The 20,889-nt window shown below is 42.9% G+C and overlaps 1 protein-coding gene across 3 annotated transcripts in view; it reads right to left on the reverse strand.

Moving 5' to 3' along the window:
* The window catches only part of TRIO (trio Rho guanine nucleotide exchange factor), an 855,771-nt gene that overhangs the window by 712,649 nt on the left and 122,233 nt on the right, over positions 1 to 20,889 (reverse strand). For all 3 annotated transcript variants that reach the window (XM_082259530.1, XM_082259529.1, XM_082259531.1), the window contains exons 6-8: positions 19,705 to 19,827; positions 18,269 to 18,460; positions 11,570 to 11,701 (exon numbers count right to left, since the gene is read on the reverse strand). In XM_082259530.1, the coding sequence (XP_082115656.1) occupies positions 11,570 to 11,701; positions 18,269 to 18,460; positions 19,705 to 19,827 (447 nt within the window). The remainder of the gene's footprint in view (positions 1 to 11,569; positions 11,702 to 18,268; positions 18,461 to 19,704; positions 19,828 to 20,889) is intronic.

A 20,889-nucleotide genomic window follows, 5' to 3' on the forward strand; every position in this document is an offset into this window, starting at 1 on the left:
ATTTACAGGTGTCCCATGCCTCTGTTGGCACTAGAGTGGTGGTGTCCCTGGACATTGCCAAGGCCTTTGACATGGTGGATTGGGTGTATATGGGGGTGGTGCTGAGGCGCATGGGGTTTGGTCCTAAATTTTGCAAATGGATTTCCCTCTTGTATTCTTTCCCACATATGGCGTTGAAGATTGGATCCACCCTGTCTCCTTTTTTTGAGGTGGGTAGGGGGACTAGGCAGGGCTGCCCTCTTTCGCCCTTTCTGTTCTCCCTGATGATTGAACCCTTGGCTATTGCATTACGTGCGTCTCCGGAGGTGGGGGCGCTGGAAGTGGGCTCCATTAAAGAGTGCCTGGCGCTTTATGCGGATGATATGCTTTTATTTTTTAAGGATCCCAATGCTTCCCTGCGGGCGGTATTCAATATCCTGGACACTTTTGCAAAGTTTTCCCGCCTAAGGGTTAATTGGGATAAATCCACCATGCTCCCCATTGATCCTGGTGCCATTGCTGCAGCTGATGGGGCGTTGCCATTGAAATGGGTGACTGAGTTCACCTACCTGGGAGTCAGGGTGTCGGCGAGGGTGGCGGACTATCTCAATCTGAATCTTCACCCATTGCTGGAGGTCTTTAAACGCAGGGCGGAGGTGTGGCGCGACTTACCTTTGTCGGTTCTGGGGCGCATTAATTTGGTGAAGATGAAACTCCTCCCTGTCTTTTTGTATTTCCTTAGAAATTCCCCGGTGTGGGTCCCGCGTTCTTTCTTCCGCCGCGTTCATGGCCTGATAGGTTCCTTTATCTGGGGTACCTCTCCTCCTAGAATTGGTATGCAGGTGTTACAGGAGCCCTGGGGTCAGGGGGGACTGGCTTTACCTGATCTTTATAAATATTTCCTGGCCGGGCAAGGAGTGGTGGCACGGCGCTGGCTTACGGGGGACGATGGGCCACGGTGCTGGAGGCGGCTGTTTTGGGCTCCTACGAGAGTTTTCGACTTTTACTGCATCGGGGGTCCAGGGCTAAATTTGAGCTGACAGGAACGATGCGTTCCACCATCAAAGCCTGGGAACAGATGCAGGTGCTGGTGGAGCCAGGAGCAACTGGTGTTTCCCAGGCCTCCCCATTGTGGTGGAACCCCAAGTTTCCTCATTTTGCCTCGATCCCTGATCCTGCCCTCTGGGCCGTTAAGGGGGTGAAGTTGCTGGGGGATATTGTTTCTGGTGGGGAGCTGTGCACCTTTGATGCCCTGAAGGCGCGTTATGATCTTCCAAATAGGTATTTTTTTCGCTATCTTCAACTTCGCCATGCATTTGTGGCACAGTTCGGTTCCTCCCGAGTTGGGATTAAAGCTTCAGCTCTTAAAACGGCGATACAGGCGGCGGATATGCGGAAGCCCCTCTCGGAATTGTACAAGGAATTGTTTGCTACCACTCCACCTGCTGTACGTAGGTATCGGGAACGCTGCGTAGAGGAGGTGCCTGACCTGGATGGTGATGACTGGGATGATATGTGGAGTTCACAGTTCGCCTACCTGGTCTCTGCGAGGGACCGCCTGATTCACTTTAAATTTCTGCATCGGATTTATTACACGCCGGCGAGGCTGGCACGTATTTATCAGACGGCCTCGGCGGAGTGCTGGCGTTGTTCGCATTCTCCGGCGGACTTCAGCCACATCTTCTGGGGGTGCCCGGTGGTCAAGGACTATTGGGCATCCGTTTTAGCTTGCATTGTGGAGGTGGTTAAGATTCCGGTCCCCAGCTCCGTGGAGGTCTGTCTCTTGGGGTTGGTGGATGGCTTGGCCCCCGCGAGGGCCGTTCGTACTCTGGTCAGTTTACTTCTTTTCTATGCTCGCAAGGCCCTGCTCTTACACTGGAAAAGTCCCTTAGCTCCCACGATCCTCTTTTGGAAGGGCTTAGTTAATAAAGTGACTCCGCTCTATAAGGCTATGTATCTCAGTAGGGGATGCCCCCGCAAGTTTGATAAAGTGTGGAAAACATGGATAGACTCCCCGGCCTCGACCTCCGTTGCTCAGCTTTAGTGTTCTGTGTGCTGCAGTTCAGGGTTGTCTGGGGGGGGTGGTCATGCCAGTTGGTGATATTCTCATATTCATTGTGTACTTGCTGCATATGTAGAAGTCTCTCTATTTTTTGAATAAGCCATGGGGTTGCTGATTATGGGTTCTGTGCTGGACTAATCTATATGTTCTATGACCTTGCTCCTTGATAGCTGGAGCAGACTTGAGGGGTATCTATATTACTGATGGAAGCTTTGTTTTTGCGCTGAACGTGTTGGGTGGAGCCTGGAGTGGGGGGGTGGGTGGGGGGAGGTATGGGGGGGTTTGACCTGTTGTCACTGTTTGTGCTTGTTGCCCTGCGTGGCATTGTCTTGTCTGTTTTTATGTGCAAAATTTCAATAAAAACAAATTAAAAAAAAAAAAAAAAGACACTTCACAATCACTTTAATACCATAAATAACATATTCGATTTTTTTACTCCAGGAGTTTGGAAATTCTATAGAAACGCTTAAATAATGCATTGCAATTTAGCTAAACACATTAGATTTTATTATACTAAAATGTACTGGAGATTTTAGTAGACTAAAATACGTTGACTAAGATGGGACAAAAACTAAAATGGCATTTTAGTAAAAAGACTACAACTCAAACTAAACCAAAATTTGATGCCAAAATTAACACTGTCTGGAAATGAACTGTAGGCTTCTTTCAGGTTTTGGGGTTCTGATATGAAACAAGGTATGGAAGAGTATTTGAAACTGGAAAAGACTGATTTACATATAAATTCTATTTTACCCATACAGTCAGGTCCATCAATATTGGGACATCAACACAATTCTAATCTTTTTGGCTCTATACACCACCACAATGGATTTGAAATGAAACACACATGTGCTTTAACTGCAGACTTTCAGCTTTAATTTGAGGGTATTTACATCCAAATCTGGTGAAAGGTGTAGGAATTACAACAGTTTGTATATGTGCCTCCCACTTTTGGCTGCTCAGCTGTTCCATGGCCAGGTGTGTGTTATTCCCTCATTATCCCATTTACAAGGAGTAGATAAAAGATCCAGAGTTAATTTCAAGTGTGCTATTTGCATTTGGAATCTGTTGCTGTCAACTCTCAATATGAGATCCAAAGAGCTGTCACTATCAGTGAAGAAAGCCATCATTAGGCTGAAAAAACAAACCCATAAGAGAGATAGCAAAAACATTAGGTGTGGCCAAATCAACTGTTTGGAACATCCATAAAAAGAAAGAATGCACCGGTGAGCTCAGCAACACCAAAAGACCCGGAAGACCACGGAAAACAACTGTGGTGAATGACCGAAGAATTCTTTCCCTGTTGAAGAAAACACCCTTCACAACAGTTGGCCAAATCAAGCTCAGCATCTGACCCCTTTCCCCCTGATGCCCACCCTCCTTGTGACAGTGAGCCAGGGATCTTCTCCCTGTGCTCGCTGTCACAATTTAACCACTTTACCACCGGAGGATTTTGCAGTCTTACGTCTGGGCCACTTTTTGCGATTCGGCACTGTGCGACTTTAACTGACAACTGCGCTGTCATGCAACGCCGTACCCAAACAAAATTGACGTCCTTTTTTCCCACAAACAGAGCTTTCTTTTGGTGGTATTTGATCACCTGTGCGATTTTTACTTTTTGCGCTATCAACAAAAAATGAGCGACAATTTTGAAAAAATAACAATATTTTTCACATTTTTTTTATATGAAATTTCCCCCCCCCCCCCCCCCCAAAAAAAATGTAAAAATCAAAATTTGTTATCATTTTAGGCCAATTTGTTTTCTGCTACATATTTTTGGTAAAAAAATCGCAATAAGCCTATTTTGATTGGTTTGCGCAAAAGTTATTGCGTTTACTAAGGGAAAGATTTCTGTCATATTTGGTGTTTTTTTTGTTTTTTGTTTTTTTTTTTTTTTAACGAGTAATGGCGGCGATCTGTGATTTTTTTTTTTTTGCGGGACTGCGACATTGCGGCGGACAGATCGGACCCTTGACTGACATTTTTGACAATTTTTTGAATGTATGCCTGGTGCTTACTGACATGTGTGGGGGGAGGTGACTGAGTGGCACAGGGACAGATCGCAGGTTCAAGCCCCGTACACACACGCAGATCGTCGTCATACAAACGTCGGCGGACGAAAGATCTGCCGATTGTATGCGTGTTAGTATGGTGCCTCCGACAGATGTCTGCACACAATCCGCGGACAAGAGTCTTTCTTGCAAACATGAAAATTTTTGTCTGCAGACACCAGAACGGACGATTGTTCGCCTGTCAGTACAGAAATCAGCCGACAGACCGCAGATTTGCAAGACTGGGCATGCTCAGAAAATAAAAAACACAGGGAAAGTTAACCATTACATGACATCACTTCTGCAGTCAGCTGAAGTCTGCGGACAAAATTCTTGTGCTGTCCTTGTACTTTTCAACAGACACCGACATCCCGGGGAGAAAAGACGAACATTTGTATGACGACGATCTGCGTGTGTGTACGGGGCTTCAGCTATGCTGAACCCTGCAATCTGATCCTGCCTGTCACTTAGGAGATCCGCCCGCTTTGTTTACACAAGCGGGCGGATCTCCACACTCGATTCCCCGACGATCAGGGAAGAGTGGCGGTGATCACCACCGCTCCTCCCCTGGCCCGACTCCCGCTGTGACTGAATACAGCGGGAGTGTCTGGCGACGTAGGTCTACGTCGCCAGGCGATAACGAACCACTTTGCCGCAGTAGCAGCTCAGTGAGCAGCGGTAAAGTGGTTAAAGAGTGCGGCCGTGCAGGGCTTCACCCACACGAGCGCGTCATTGATTTACTTATCCCTGTGAATGAATGAACCTTTGCGGGTCTCGGCTTGTAGTTTTCAGTGAAATACCAGAGGAGAGCGGTTGAATGCTCCAAGTAGTTATTAGAGCTTCCTGTCCTTCTGCTGTATCAGAGGTAGGGGCAGACAGCTACACAGACAGCATGCAGAACCATGGCATTACTCCAACGATTTGCTGATCATGGGCGCAATGCTTTATAGGCTCCTATCAAAAAAGGTGAACTGATCCTTTAAGGCCTACTTGCTACGAGAGGTAGGAAACCCATTGCCCCCTCAAAAAAAACCATGTGCTCCTCCAAAATCAAGATGTGTTAGGGAAAAAAAATAAAAACCATAAACCTAACATGTTTCCCTCTCAAAAATGGAGAGCTTCATCAGGGATGCAAAAGATGAATAAATGTGTAACAGTCACCAAATGGCAGCAAAATGGTGGCTGTGAGAATTCAAAGCTGTGCTTTGAATTCTCTCCTACTTAAAAACAATATGGCTGCGTGTCCCTCCCTTACATTTTAATGGATGTAAAAGGAGATAACAGAGCGGGGCGGGGGGAGCCATCGACGATTTATCAGTTTCTCCCACTATTGTTAAAGATATTATACAGTACTGGGGGAAATCACTTATTCTTCCTATTGACCCTGGAGCGAATGAGATGGCTAATGATAACCAGCCTCTGCAGTGGGTGACCAGCAATCACTATCTGGGTATCAATATTTCCTCCATTGTTAAAGACTTTTGTGAACTAAACACGATTGCAGCATTATAATAGAGTAAGCAAAGGCTGAATGCCTGGTCCCACCTGCCTCTTTCCCTTATAGGGAAAATCAATCTTATCAAGGTGAAAATTCTCCCCGTTTTACTTAACATTTTGAGACATTCTCGCATATGGATTCCAAAATCATTATTTTAGCAATTAAAAACAAAAAAGAGACATATGCGCTGCTAATCAGGTATAGGATGTGAGGGCAATAGTAAGATGAATCCAAGTTGCCAGTTAAGGAAATATATTATTGAAAAGAAAGCAAGCAGCCAATTCTGTATTTTCACAAAATACTGGTACTGGTCAACCTAAAGGGGGTGAATCGGCGCTAATTTCTTCACAAATGATAATGTGACACTATAGCCAAGCTATGTATAAAGAATAAAATCAATAAATAAAACCACTTCAATAAAACTCCCAAAGGATATGAAGGAAGCCGGCAGGACCCATTTGGCATCTCCAGCAGTGGTCACACGTCATAGCTCTCTTATTTATACTTACACTTGTTTATACTTTTATTAAAAAAAAAAATCTATTATGGAGAAATTCCCTCTACATTACACATTTTTTCTCCTGTGTTACATTATTGATGATAATTCTATTTATCTCTACTCTATGTGACCCCTTATTGCTTATGATTGGATCATAATTTTATATATTTTTTAATATTGATTATATTTTACAGAATTTCCTATACTTTCTTTATCCTTTCATCGTTTATACTACCGTAATATGTCCATATCCTGTTGTTTATTTATTTATGCGTTTGAATCTAATAATTTATGCATATTCAAAGTACTCATATTATATATATATATATATATATATATATACATACATACATACACACACACACACACACACACACACACACATACAGATGTTGAGTTTATATTAGAAAATGTTGTTTGTTTTTTTTTGCTCAAGTCCGGTGTTTTAATATGAAATACAGCCCAGCATTCTACATGTATATTCGGAGTATTTCAATTTTTTAATTTTTTAATTTATGCAGCCGTTTAGTTATAGATCAGCAAATGGCGTTTTATATTCAAGTCCGGTGTTTTAAATGTGGATTACAGCCCAGTAATAATCACTTTGGTTTTAGCCCAGCAATGTTAGTGTTAACTATCCTCCATTGATGGTTTCCGTGGTTACCGTCTAGCTATTTAGATTGGAGATCGTCACCTACTTCCTTACCCTTGAGAAAGTCACGTGATTAGTGACGCAACGGGTCGGGAGGAACCAGGTGACGTCACTTCCGGTTACGGCCGAAACCGGAAGTCCCCGTCCTATACACCGCTTTGCGGCTACTTGCTGTCTTCTGCTACAACTGTAAGTTACTACTTGTTTTTTGTTAAATAAACCTTGGAAATGGAAGCCCAATTCTGTTTCTTTGATTAACGGAGTGAGAACAGTGATCTGTCTATTATCGAGTATACACACCAAAGGAGTGGATATCGAGGGAGCCCTTAATTGGAAATCCCATCCAATCGCTATATTTTGAGATATCACCTTCAGCCACGCTATATCAGCCACGATATATATTTTTTGGACATTAATTAGCAGGAAGTTTCACTTTATTTTTCACAAAATATTAAGCACCTTAATGCACTAGATTGCACTCATTTTTAATATTTGCATTTTTATGTATACGCATTTGCATTTATATTTATGGATTTTGCATTTTGTATCCACTAATAATTTGTGTATTTATAGTCACCAGCTTTCAAGCACTATATTTCTACACTTCTTTATTTTTGTCCATTGTTATCACTCACCTTATAACAACCTTTTTACACTCTTCCTTTTAAAATATTGACTGCGTTTTATTGAAGTGGTTTTATTTATTGATTTTATTTTTTTAGCAATTAGATTCTCATATAAACTCATTCCTTTGGCAATCCCACCAGGCAAGATTTAGTAAAAAGATTTTACCTAGACCCTGAACGCAAGGGGGGGGCTGTGTTATCCAGATCCATATACTTTATTTAGCAGGCCATGCTTACGCATGCTCATGCTTGGCTTACTTCAAATGACACAAACGCCTCGGTGGTGTTGGAGGGGGCTTCGCACCCATAACTATACCCTGCAATGCGTACAGTCATTAGGGCCTGGCATACCTTATTACTCAAACCAAATATCAAACACAATTGCTGGTCTCCCAATAGGCGACTCTGATTAAACCTGACACTGTTAGAACTTCAATTGTTTCAGGATCCAAGTATGTGGGCCTCTAGAAACATTAAATATTTGAAAGCTAAGCGATGGCAGTACTCTAGTCACCTTTTATAGACTTAAAACAAATTTGAACTGTCAAATTCTCTTTTTTCAAACTCTTGCCAATCCGCCACACCTATGAGTCACAATTTATTTCTATGGCAATTCGTTTAGAACAAGACTATCTATAATCTCTCCATTGGAACATTGACACTGAAAAGGAGCGTGGATTTACACCATGAGATGTACAATTTCCACGTACGATGATAAATCTTCCTTGAGGTAGCTTTTCTATCCTTCAACAGTGTAGGAATCACTGAGTCAGAAAGACCCCTATCCTTCAATACCTGGCTTTCAACAGTCACGCCGTTAAAACCAGCAACCGTAAACCAGGATGGAAGATCGGCCCTTGAGACAACAGATCTTCCCTGAGAGGACGACCAACCTTACCAGGTTCGCATACCAAGCCCGGCGAGGCCAGTCTAGGGCCACCAGAATGACCGGAATCCCTTCCACCTCTATTCAGCGCAGAAGCCTTGGCAGAAGTTTCAGTGGAGTAAACACAGAGATCAGCTGATACTGACCCCAAGGAGCCACCAGTGCGTCTGTGGTGTCGGCCAGAGGATCCAGAGACCTGGCTACAAACCTCTATTCCTTCTAGTTGAACGAAGAAACGAAAAGGTCTACATCGGGTGTCCCCCCCACTGGACACACAACAGGTAAAACACTTCCGGGTGCAAAGACCATTCCCCCTGATCCAACACCTAACGATTCAAGTAATCCGCCTGCCAGTTCTCCACTCAGGGTATATGCACAGCATAGAGGGCTAGAACAAAATTTTCTGCCCATATTAAGATCTCGGCCATCTCCCCGGCTGCCAGGACACTCTTGCGCCCCCTTGATGATTGACTTAAACCACGGCCGTGGCATTGTCTGATTGAATCCGAACTGGACAACCCTGCAAATAATTTGTCCAGTGACTCAAGCAAAGCTTTATCGTTCTGAGTTCCAGAATATTGATCGGAAGTCAGAGTCCAGGTCATCTGGACACACAGCTTTCCAAGTACTCCCCCCCCCCCCCCCAAAGCCAGACAGGCTGTCATCCGTGGATACCACGGTTCAATACAACGTAAGGAAGGGAGACACCACCCCAAAGAGCACTTCTTGTGTTTTGACTCAACCGAATCAGATTGTCCATAGATTTTGGATCCTTGTTCCACTTGACAAGAACATCAGCTTGGTCAGGCACCTCACCTCGGACAGGCACACTGTCAGCTTGGACAAGCACACTGTCAGCTTGGACAGGTACCCAGACAGCCGCGAGTAGGCCGCAAAGCCACGACCCAGACACGTGAGGATGAAGAAACATCCGCTGCCTCCCAAGCCTATAACCACTGCAGGGAGCCCAAAGGACATCATCCCTGCCCCAGTCACTAGCCCCAGAAGGGCGGGAACTTGCGCAAAGACCCCCTTATGCGATCCGGACCGTCCGGTCAGAAACAACCCGTATGCGATCCGGACCGTCCAGGCAGAAACAACACCACATCCACCCCCCCCCCCCCAATTACTGTAGCAAGTGGCTAAGCCAACTCCTAAGTAACCGGGGGAGGGGGGGGCATGGGGGTAGGGCTGGGGCCAAAAAGGCCGTGACTGTTACAAGGGCTGGGGGAAATGGAAGGGAACCCAGGGGTCTGACCATCCAAAGGAGAGGCCCATGTCCACATCGAGACCGCAAGAGCTATGGTGGGACACAAAAAAAGTTTAAATTTGAACAAAGGTTCCCTTTAAAATAAAAAAACAAGCTTGGACCGAAGTCCCAGCCGGGAACAAGGTCCTACTCCTAAACTAGGGAGAAAAAAAAAAAAACCTACAGTAATCCCCCGCTACATCGCGGTTCAGTTTTTGCGGTCCCGGTAATTCGCGGTTTTTTTTGTAATGTTATTTTACTATATAAATCATTAAAAATGAAAGATTTTTGTGTTTTTCATAGCTCTTGCTCTGTCTCTAAGTATCTTTTATGTGTTTAAATGAGTTTCTATTGTTTTAAAAGTGTGTTTAAAGACCTTAAAATGCTTCTACACGTACAGTGACAGTAAAAAAATCATGCCTACAATGCATTTAATAGGGTTTTTCTATTTCGCGGAATTTCACTTTTCGCGGCTGGGTCCGGAACGTAACCCCCGCAATGGAGGGGGGTTTACTGTATAGCAGATGAGTGGGTGTATGCCTTCAAGGACTGCACCATAGGCGTGGTTAAAGTTTTTTCCTACTCCTGTAGGGGGCAGCATAACCCAATGGTGAAAAATATGGAGCTACGTCTGTGAATGAACGATAGAGAAATGGCCTCCGTGACATCATTGGACTACACAAACATGGCCACGAACCGAAGACCAGCCAGACTAAGGGAAAATGGGCACCATCAGCTACAAACACTGAAGCATGTGTGCCAGGATCTTTCCTGCACCCTCTGCAAGGGGACCCCCCCCCCCCGAAGGTAGACCACATGTTTAGGGGAGACACTGCACTGGTTTCTGCACTCTGACTCCCCTGCACTATACCCACACTGCAACAGCAGGGCATACACCTAGGGGCCTCCTACACTGGGACCCCTCCAGACTTCCAGGGCGGGACACACACTATCCCAAGACCCTTAAAGAGTTGGGATAGCCGGGGGGGGGGGGGGGGGAGACCCCAGGGGTCTCTGCTGCATTCTCTGCCGTGAGACCCCTACCAGACTCTAGGTCGAGAAAAGGGGGAATGAGAAGGGGGGAAGCCCAGCTCAGTGAGGGATTTAAGGATGGGAGCAGGGAACCAGCAAGCAGGTCCGACCATCTCTGGAGGTTACCCACATCCACCCCAAAGAAAACCACCAAAAGGGGAGAGAGGGGGGGGGACTGTACCTACCCTTCCATGGTGCCGGTAACGCTCCAGACAGAACTCCTTACCACCGAAGTAGGGGAGCTGTCGGTCAAGGAACCGCTGCGACTCACACCCAAGCCTGGTCGTATGCAACCCTGCAAGACGTTTAAATCGGGGGCCAGCCTCTGTACGTAAGGCTATGTCACGGCCGACCTAGCGTGTAGCTGCGGTTTGCACGCACTCGCTGGACTGGAGGGGAACCACTAGATCTAGATTATCCAGTCTGTCGCCCAGCCTGGCAGTTGATTCTAGATCTCTTCCGTAAATGACAGAGCCGATCAGCAGGTCCTGATAATCAATCGTTGGCAGCAGTAGATGTATGTGGGGCGGTAGCTAAGTGGTTTAACATCACAGAGCAAAAATGGCAATGCTTCACATCGACTGTGTGCAAACACACTGCAAAATACAGGGGTTGGACAAAAATGATTTAAACCAGTATGGTAAAAGAACAAAATTGTTAAGATGGTGATGGACCCCCATTGCCATCCAAGACAGCCTGAATTCTCCTGGGAATTGACAAATATAAGTCTTGAGATGGTGGATAATGGAATCTGATACCACTCTGCAAAAATTCAGGCCACAAGCCCAGATCCCAGAGGCATCAGCTAAGCACCAATTATTGGCCCTCTTTGAAAGTTTGAGAAGTCTGCCACTTATTATAATTGGAAAGAAAGGGAAACTCCCTCACAGAAAACAGATGGCAAACAATACAGCAGTTTTTTCCTTCCTCTACTCTACCCAAAACAGAAAACATATTTGGCTTAAGATAAATTTGAATATATAAAAATGCATGTATAAAAATGCATGAAAGTTGCAACAGAGTATAACGGCCTACCTCAGAATAAGCCAGTGTGATATGTTCATATATGCCTTGATGATGATGTATGGCATCTTCCAAGTCTTGCAGTTCAGATGGGAGATCTACCTTACCGCAAGCCTTACACCATGAATCAACATTGCTCATATACTGGAGAGAGAAAGACATCACAAGCTAATGTTAATTTCTCTGGAATAAATAAATGATAAACAGCATTAAGAATTCTTTGAGCTATTACTGTGGTCACACATCTTTGCAGCTTTCAAAAATGTAGGAGGATTAAGATGCACTTTTAACAATATATTTCTTTTTTTTTCTTTTTTTTTTGCAGGGGCAAACATTCAAAAATTCACCTTTGCAATCAGGCAACATGACCCTCCAAATTTAGCAACCATGTAATATGACCAAATTCTGTAATACACTGCCTTTAAAGTGGACCTCAACTCAAAAGGCAAACATCTGCTAATAGGGAACATTTAGAAAGACTTTTCACCCTCATTAAGCAACTAACATTGGTCCTATTTTTAAAGTAATGGGCTACATAAAAAATATCTTTATTATTCAAACAACAGTCATAATATCAAGATTAAAGTAATTTAAAGCTGAACTCCAGAATAAAAAAAAAATAATGTCTAAACACAATAGTTATGTGTAAATCTTACTTGACAACTGTTTTGCTTGGTGTATTTATTCAAGATCTGTGTAGTAAACCAATGTGAAACTTTAACTTCTGTGCAGGATCTTCCTGTAATAATAATAACTAGTCACTGCTGTTCTTCCCCATTGTGCAGGGTGGCTGGTCCCATCTTTGCCCGCCTCCTGTAGTTTTCTACAGGCAGACTGTATTGGACAGAGCCTGATGGGCCCCTTTCATTGCCCTGTTTTTTGCACAGGTCATACAGCACAGTTACAATCTCACTGCTAATTTTACAAGGTAATATCTTAGTTTGTAAAGATTTTTGGTTCTCCATAAAATGGGTCTATATCTTTTGTAGCTATTGAGGGAAACATTTAAAAGGACATTTTTTTTTTTGTGCCCAGAGTTTATCTTTAAGAATGCGCACTCATGCACTAGTCTTTAGAAAACACAAAACGATCAGATGCAAATAGTAACACCTACATATCTCAATTCATATTATGATATATAACAAACGGAAAAAAAATTATGGCACACAGATCACGGTTTAGTAAAAAAAATGTTGTCATCCTCCAGAGAAAAAGGTATATATTAATTCTTGAAAGGAAAACCAATTAAATCCATGAAAAATTGCATTTTTGACTTACCATAAAATCCATTTCTCTGATGTTCATTGACGGACACAGCTCCTAATTCTTCGTAACCATTGAGGTATGCTGCCCCCTACAGCAGTAGGACATTAAGCAGGAAAAAGCTTAACTATGCCTATGGGCAGTCCCAGGGGGTACACACCCACTCTCCGCTATAGTCACTCAGGTTTGTTACAAGCAGTGTCAGAAGAAAGCCAACAACAGAGGGGTGGGTGCTGTGTCCGTCAACACCTCAGAGAAATGGATTTTACGGTAAGTCAAAAATGCATTTTTCTTTTTCGTTCACTGACGAACACAGCTCCTGATTGTTCTTAGCAATTGGGATGTCCCAAAGCAGTGTTAAACATAAGAGGTGTTAAAAAAGCAGAAAAAAATTCCCAAGGCTAACCATAGCCAACCAGGTAACCTGGAGCTCAACCATAAACAACTGGAGCTCACCTGAAAAAACAATACACCCTCAAAGAGGGCCAGGTCCTCTAAACAGCAGCCTGCAAAACCTTGCAGCCAAAAGAAGCATCCGCAGATGCCAAAACATCCACTTTATAAAAAAAATTTAAAAAGTGTTCACCAACCACCAAGGTGACCACCTTGGAATCCTGCATCACTGACGCTTGATGACGCAAATCCCAGAAGATGCTAAGCGCCCTAGTAGAGTGCTCCTTAACAGGCAAAGGAGAAACTTAACCCCTGATGCAATAGGCCTGAACCACTGTCTACCTGATCCATCTGGAAATGGTCGCAGAAGGAACGGACAACCCTATGTGAGGTCCGTCTGTGAGCACAAATAGAGAGTCTGATTTCCTAAAAGACTTCGCAGCTGCCAGGTACACCCTTATTGCCCGGATCACATCCAAGGTATGCAAGGTAATTTCCTTCGGATGTTTAGCCTGGGACAAAGGGAAGGCAACACAATGTCTTCATTCAAATGACAGTCAAAGATTACCTTAGGAAGGATTGACAGACAGGGGCGAAGCACTACTTTATTCTTGTGAATCATCATATAAGGTGAACGTCAGGATAACTTCTTCAGTTTCGACACCCTGCACACAGAGGTGATAGCCACCACAAAAAAAGCCACCTTCCAGGTGCAGTGCAAGCAGGGAAACCTCCCAAATATTTTCAAGGGGAGGCTTCTGTAGAGCTGAAAGCACCATATTAAGATTCCAGGGCAGCAATAGAGCCCACACTGAAGGAACCAAATGTCAGACACCATGAAAAAAAAGTACGCACCAGGGAATGAGGGGCAAAAAAAGTCATTGGAAAAAGACCGTCAAAGCCGATACCTTGGCCCTTGATGGTATTCCAGGCCAATTTCTGTTCAACCCCCCCCATTAAAGGAAGGTTAAGATCCAATCCACCAAGAAGTAGCGAGGATGAGCCCCAAGAGACTCACACCACGCAATGTACGTCTTCCATAGAAATAGATTTCCTAGCTTTAAACATAGTTACATAGTTAGTCAGGTTGAAAAAAACTGCACAAGTTCATCTGGCTCAACCAATAAAAAAAACAGTAAAGAAAACCCAACCATACAATCCCACATACACAATCCTATACCCGCAGTTGATCCAGAGGTAGGCGAAAAACCCCAACAAAGCATGATCCAATTTACTACAGCAGTGGAAAAAAATTCCTTCCTGATCCCCTGCGAGGCAATCGGATATTCCCTGGATCAACTTTACAAGTAAATATTAGTACCGAGTTATATTATGTACATCTAGGAAAGAATCCAGACCTTTTTTAAAGCAATCTAGTGAGCTAAGAAATTTAATATGTATGTGTAGGGGGTGCGCTGATAGATGGTAAAAGCTGCTACCAGTATTCAGTGCCTTGTGAATATGTGTGAAAATATATATGTAGAGTGGTGCGCTAAAACAAACAATTAATGATAAAAATCAATCAATAAGTGACATGAAAAATGAAACTAAGTGAAAACACTGTGAAACTGCATCACACAGTGGGTGACAAATATAAACAATCTTTTATATTCCAAATTATCGCCAAAATGTTCATAAAATGTTCATAAAAAAGTGATGACTCCAACATATGAAAAGTAAAACGAGGTGCTTTCCAAATCTTGTGTGAATGCCCACCACCTGGTGAAATTCCTCCTTACCCGACGGAAAAAATAAGGTGCCAGAATTGTTGCAAATAAACTTAAGGAAAAACAAACAATCCCACCAGTGCTTCCAAAACTCCTTGTGAAATCACTCAAGCAAGCCTCTTACCAGACTACAATCAAAGGGGCGCTTGATTATCCCTCCCAAGGAGCACTTCTTCTAGAGTTCAGCAACCAGGCAAATGACTTCCTGTACGTATGTCCAGATGTATGGATCTGACGGGTGCTCTCCACCATTTAGGCATAAAAAAATAAAAGCAGCTGATAGTGTATTACCTCTAAGATTTTAATTAAACAAGTGGTATTGCACTTACATGTGACTCTCTTGTTCCCAGCTTAAATACAATTCATGCAGGGAATTTCTTATGATACTCGCGTCTGGCTGCAGCACGGACCGCGAGTTACGTGTGTGACAGGTACGCCTCCTTCCTGACGCATTTCCTCCGATTGGAATTCGACAGACAGGCTCCTGTCTCCGTCGAAGTCCAATCGGAGGAAACGCGCGAGATCCTCCCTGTGAGGAAGCCCCCAAGGAGCATTGGCAACCAGTCGTACCCGATCGGCCTACCAAGACCGGTGATGTCAGTCTGGACAGAATCCCTTCTGCTTCGATCCTGCAAGAGATTAGTGGCAGAAATTTGAGAGGGCTGGAATGAAATTGGTCAGCCCAGCTTAGAATGTTGTCTACTTACCAGGACACTTCTTGTGCCCCCTTGGTGATTGACTGACCACGGCCGTGGCATTGTACAAATGAATTAGTACCGGACACCTCTGAAGATGAATTGCCCAAGGAGCCAGACAAAGGCTGATCGTTTGGAGTTTCAGAACATTAATCGTCAGTCTGGACTCTGCCACTTCTACATGAAGACATCACGGAGCTGGTGGATGCTAGGAGACCTTCTGTTTGAGGACACACCACAGATGCTCAATTTCAGTAAAGATCTGGAGACATGCTTGGCCAGTCCATCACCTTTACCCTCAGCTTCTTTAGCAAGTCTTGGAGGTGTGTTTGGGGTCATTGTCATGTTGGAATAACACACTGAGCGCCCAGTCTCCGCGGGGGGGGGGGGGATCATGCTCTGCTTCTGTATGTCATAGTACATGTTGGCATTCATGGTTCCCTCAATGAACTGAAGCTCCCCAGTGACGGCAGCACTCATGCAGCCCCAGACTATGACCACTCCCACCACTATGATTGACTGTAGGCAAGACACACTTGTCTTTGTACTCCTCACCTGGTTGCTGCCACACATGCTTGACACCATCTGAACCAAATAAGTTCATCTTGGTCTCATCAGACCACAGGACATGGTTCCAGTAATCCATGTCCTTAGTCTGCTTGTCTTCAGCAAACTGTTTGTGGGCTTTCTTGTGAATCATCTTTAGGAGAGGCTTCCTTTTGGGATGACAGTCATGCAGGCCAATTTGATGCAGTGTGTGGCGTATGGTCTGAGCACTGACAGGCTGACCCCCCACCCCATCAACCTCTGCAGCAATGCTGGCAGCACTCATACGTCTATTTCCCAAAGACAACCTCTGGATATGCACTCAACCTCTTTGGTCGACCATGGTGAGGCCTGTTTTGAGTGGAACCCATCCTGTTAAACCACTGTATGGTCTTGGCCACCGTGCTGCAGCTCAGTTTCAGGGTCTTGGCAATCTTTCTTTAGCCCAGGCCATCTTTATGTAGAGCAAAAATTCTTTTTTTTCACATCCTCAGAGAGTTCTTTGCCATGAGGTGCCAATGTTGAGCTTCCAGTGACCAGTATGAGAGAGTGGGAGCGATAACACCAAATTTAACACACATGCGACCTTTGTAACACTAACGAGTCACATGACAGTCATGTTCGAACAGGAAAGGGTCATCCCCATACTGTTCCTACAAAGTTGGGCGCATGAAATTGTCCAAAATGTCTTGGTATGCTGACGCCTTAAGAGTCCCTTTCACTAGACCTAAGGAGCCAGGCCCAACCCCTGAAAAACAACCCCACACCATAATCCCCCCTTCACCAGATGATTTGGACCTGTGCACAAAGCAAGGTCCATAAAGACATGGATGAGTGAGTTTGGGGTGGAGGAATTTGACAGACCTGCACAGAGTCCTGAACTCAACCTGATAGAACAACTATGGGATGAATTAGAGGGGAGACTGCGAGCCAAGCCTTCTCGTCCAACATCAGTGCCTGACCTCACAAATGCACTTCTGGAGGAAAGGTGAAATATTCTCAAAGCCACACCTAAACCTTGAGGGCAGCCTTTCCAGAAGAGTTGAAGCTGTTCTAGCTACAAAGGGTGGCCAACTCAATATTGAACCCTATGGACTAAGAATAGGATGTCATTTTATATATACATATATATACACACACACACATATATATATATATATATATATATATATATATATATATATATATATAAAATCATGATGTGTGTGTGTGTGTGTGTGTGTATTTGTGTGTGTGCCTTCCCTTTGTATAAATGTTCTCAGGCACCAACCTTCCCTGGACACCCAGGCAGAATCTAGTGTCTGAAGCAACATTACAGGCTGACCCCATGACATGGCTTTGGCTACGGCTCCCATGATTTTACAGAGATTGTACCTCTCCAGTTGCACTGCTTCTATTGTTGCATTAGAAGACAGTGAATGAGTTGGTTGAAGCATCAGAAGATAAAATAATAAACTAGTTAAGCGAAGAGTGATTTCTCTGCAAGGGAGAAGCAATCCATCACCTTTGGACACTAGAAAAAGGCTCAGAAATCTCGGAGTGGGGCAGGGTAACAGGGGGGGTCCCAGGAGCATGCCTTCCAAAGCTTTGCCAGTGTCCAATCAAATGAAGGTACGAGTTTACCACCCAGAGTCTATGAATACTAAGCTTGTGTCCTGCACAACACAAGGTACGGTATTTGCTCATCCAGTTCACCTTTCAGGAAACCCCCTGCAGCAGTGGCAACTTGCAGAACCCTAAGCTAATGTGAAGATCTCCAGCATAGGAAAAGCTGTGAGGTCCACACCATGCACATCTAAAAAAAAAACATTCTTTGCATCTTCGTCTCTCAAGTATTTGCACTCCAAGTGTAAATCAAGAAAATCCAGATAAGTTGCCTATATCTTGGCACATGTGCTCTAGAAAAGTGCAGTCATATTTGACCCAGCTGTACAACAAAACAACATTGTGACAAAGATAACTAAGATTAATAGATAATTAATAGATAACGAAGATTAAAATTAATGTTTAATATATACAAATGAGAAGAAAAAAAAAAAACACAAAATAATAAACTGGCATTAACATTTATAATACAAATATATTACCTTCTCAGCTTTTTGGTGAAATTTTGCAGACATTTCGAGTAAAGTACTTCTCTCATCTAGAGCTGCGGCAAACATTTTCCATTCTTGTTCCAGCTGACTGGCAATCTGCTTTATTTGTTGTGAGGCATAATGCCCAGATTCCACAAGGCGATTGGCAACGGACACGATTCGGTTTATATTCACATAAACATTCTGTAATAAGGCCAGAGAATATTAGCAATACGATGTGTATCTTACAATAATACATTTCCATAAAGATGCTAAAAACAAATCTGAAATGACAAACAAGCAGGGCAAAATTTTTCAAACAATCATTGTACACTTTCACGTGGTACTGTTTTTGTAACTAGGTATTAGGAAAAGGAAGGTAAACTACAAACACAACAGTGCCTAGCAGAAATAAAAAGTGACTTGGTTTAACAAACAGCCAGGTTACTCAAAGGCAACTTGAAGGCCCACAGCCAAAATAAAAATGAACTTGAAATCATAACAAGGAGAAACTCAGAAGTCATTGCCAGGGAGAAATTCAACAGTGAAAAATATATATGGTCCTCATCCCTAGGAGGTACATAAAACTAGCATCTTGTAATTGCTGGGGTGTGTTTGTCTCGGATAGAGAATTTATTACTTTCTGGCAGTGAGAAGGCATCAGCAGCCATTTCTAAGATATTTCTCTTGCCACGTGTAGTGACAGGTATACTTTCCTGATACCGGATCTGTGCCAACAAACTCAATTACAATTGGGTATATCGTCCTTGAATTACACTTACAATTTTAAGAGTGTCATTGGACTTCACCTGCTGGTTATTTTGTCATTTTGATATTGTAATTTGTTACACCTTATTCACTTATTTGTGATCATTATATTAGGATTCTCATTTCTTTGCCCATTTTTCCTTTGGGACGCACCTTATTTATCTTTTACACCTTATATCACTTATTACATTTATGTGATTTATCATATTCACTGTTCTGGCACATTTCTTGCGATTGCCATTCTTGGGGACACTTCTACCCCCCCCCCCTCCTTTTTTAAGGAGCACTGTCACTTTAATTTATTACCGCACTTTCTTTGAAGCACTAAGTCACTTTTTATTGCAATTGCACTAACCATAGTTGCACTTTATTATATAATCAATTTTTGGGATACTTGTTGCACTTTACCAATTTATCAATCTGTTTGTACATGATTTTTTTAATTGTGTTTTTTTATACATTGCACCTCTTTCATCTTTATTGCATTTATTTATATTGCATCTAGCACTTTATTATTTGAATACACCACTCATTGGAGAGATATTAGTATATGTTATTTATATTCACCTATCTACATTCAATTATCTACACCACACCAGTGTGGCAGCGCCAAGTACCTTCCTTTTTCACTTCCTAAAATTAAATTCTATTCAGTTCAAAAAAAAAAAAACTCTGCTTACCATGCAATTCATAGCAAAATGGTTGTGTTGCGTCTGAAGATCCATAGCTTGATTGTGACTGATGCCAATATCCGTGTAGCTTGTTAAAAACAAACCTTTATTATGTGTTATCCAATCAAACATCTAAAGAAAAATAGACAGATATGTATTATATACACACTTGTGTGAACAATTATGAATAAAACAAACACAATAGTTTGTCAAATCAATAATAATATATTGACTCTACTGTTATTAATAGATTTTTTTTCAACCAGGTGGGATGGTTGAAAAAAAAAAAAAAAGGCAGTGAAAAAAACAATGGAAAATGAAAATCTTGCACAACTGTTTAACCACTATAAAGTGGGTTACACACAAGAAGAAAATCTGCCAAAAATTCCCGTCTGAGGTAAAATCGTACGATTTTCGGCTAGTGTGTACACAACTTTCAGCAGCCGATGCCGACATTTTCAACGGAAAAAAACGGAGGGACAAACACCAAAATTTTTATCATCTGTCCCCAGACGACCAATTTTCGTTTAATGTGTATACAGTACGTCCGTGAAAAATCGGATATGAAAGATCGCGCATGATCTGAAGTTGCTGACGACCCGGAAGTCTAGGAGCAAATGTCCCAAAAAAAAAATAAAAAATCGGACTAGAAATATCGTGAACATTTATGCACTGTCAACTAAAAACGGCTATGAACGCTGAGCAAGAGAGGAAAATCGGAGGATATTTCGTCTGATTTCCGTCAAGTGTGTACTGGCCTTAAGACTGAGCCTGTTTTTGACACTTTTTGTATACAAGTTAAAATCAGTATATTTTGCTAGAAAACTACTTAGAACCCCCAAACATTATATATATATTTTTAGCAAAGAATAATATGGCGGTCATTGCAAAAATTTTTGTCACGCGGTATTAGCGCAGCTGTCTTTCAAACGCCATTTCTTTGGAAAAAATTAAGAAAAATCACATTTCACTTGCATTTAAAAAAAACTAAACAGTAAAGTTAGCCCATTTTTTTTTGTATATTGTGAAAGATGATGACACGCCGAGTAAATAGATACCCAACATGTTCTGGTTTAAAATTGCGCACACCCGCAGAATGGCGACAAACTACAGTCAATAAAAATCTCCATAGGCGACCCTTTAAAATTGTTTAACGGTTACCAGTTTAGAGTTAGAGTGTAGCTCTTTTTTTTT

This window comes from Pelophylax lessonae, assembly GCF_965119305.1.
Source record: "Pelophylax lessonae genome assembly, chromosome: 5".
Classification (NCBI taxonomy): Eukaryota; Metazoa; Chordata; class Amphibia; order Anura; family Ranidae; genus Pelophylax; species Pelophylax lessonae.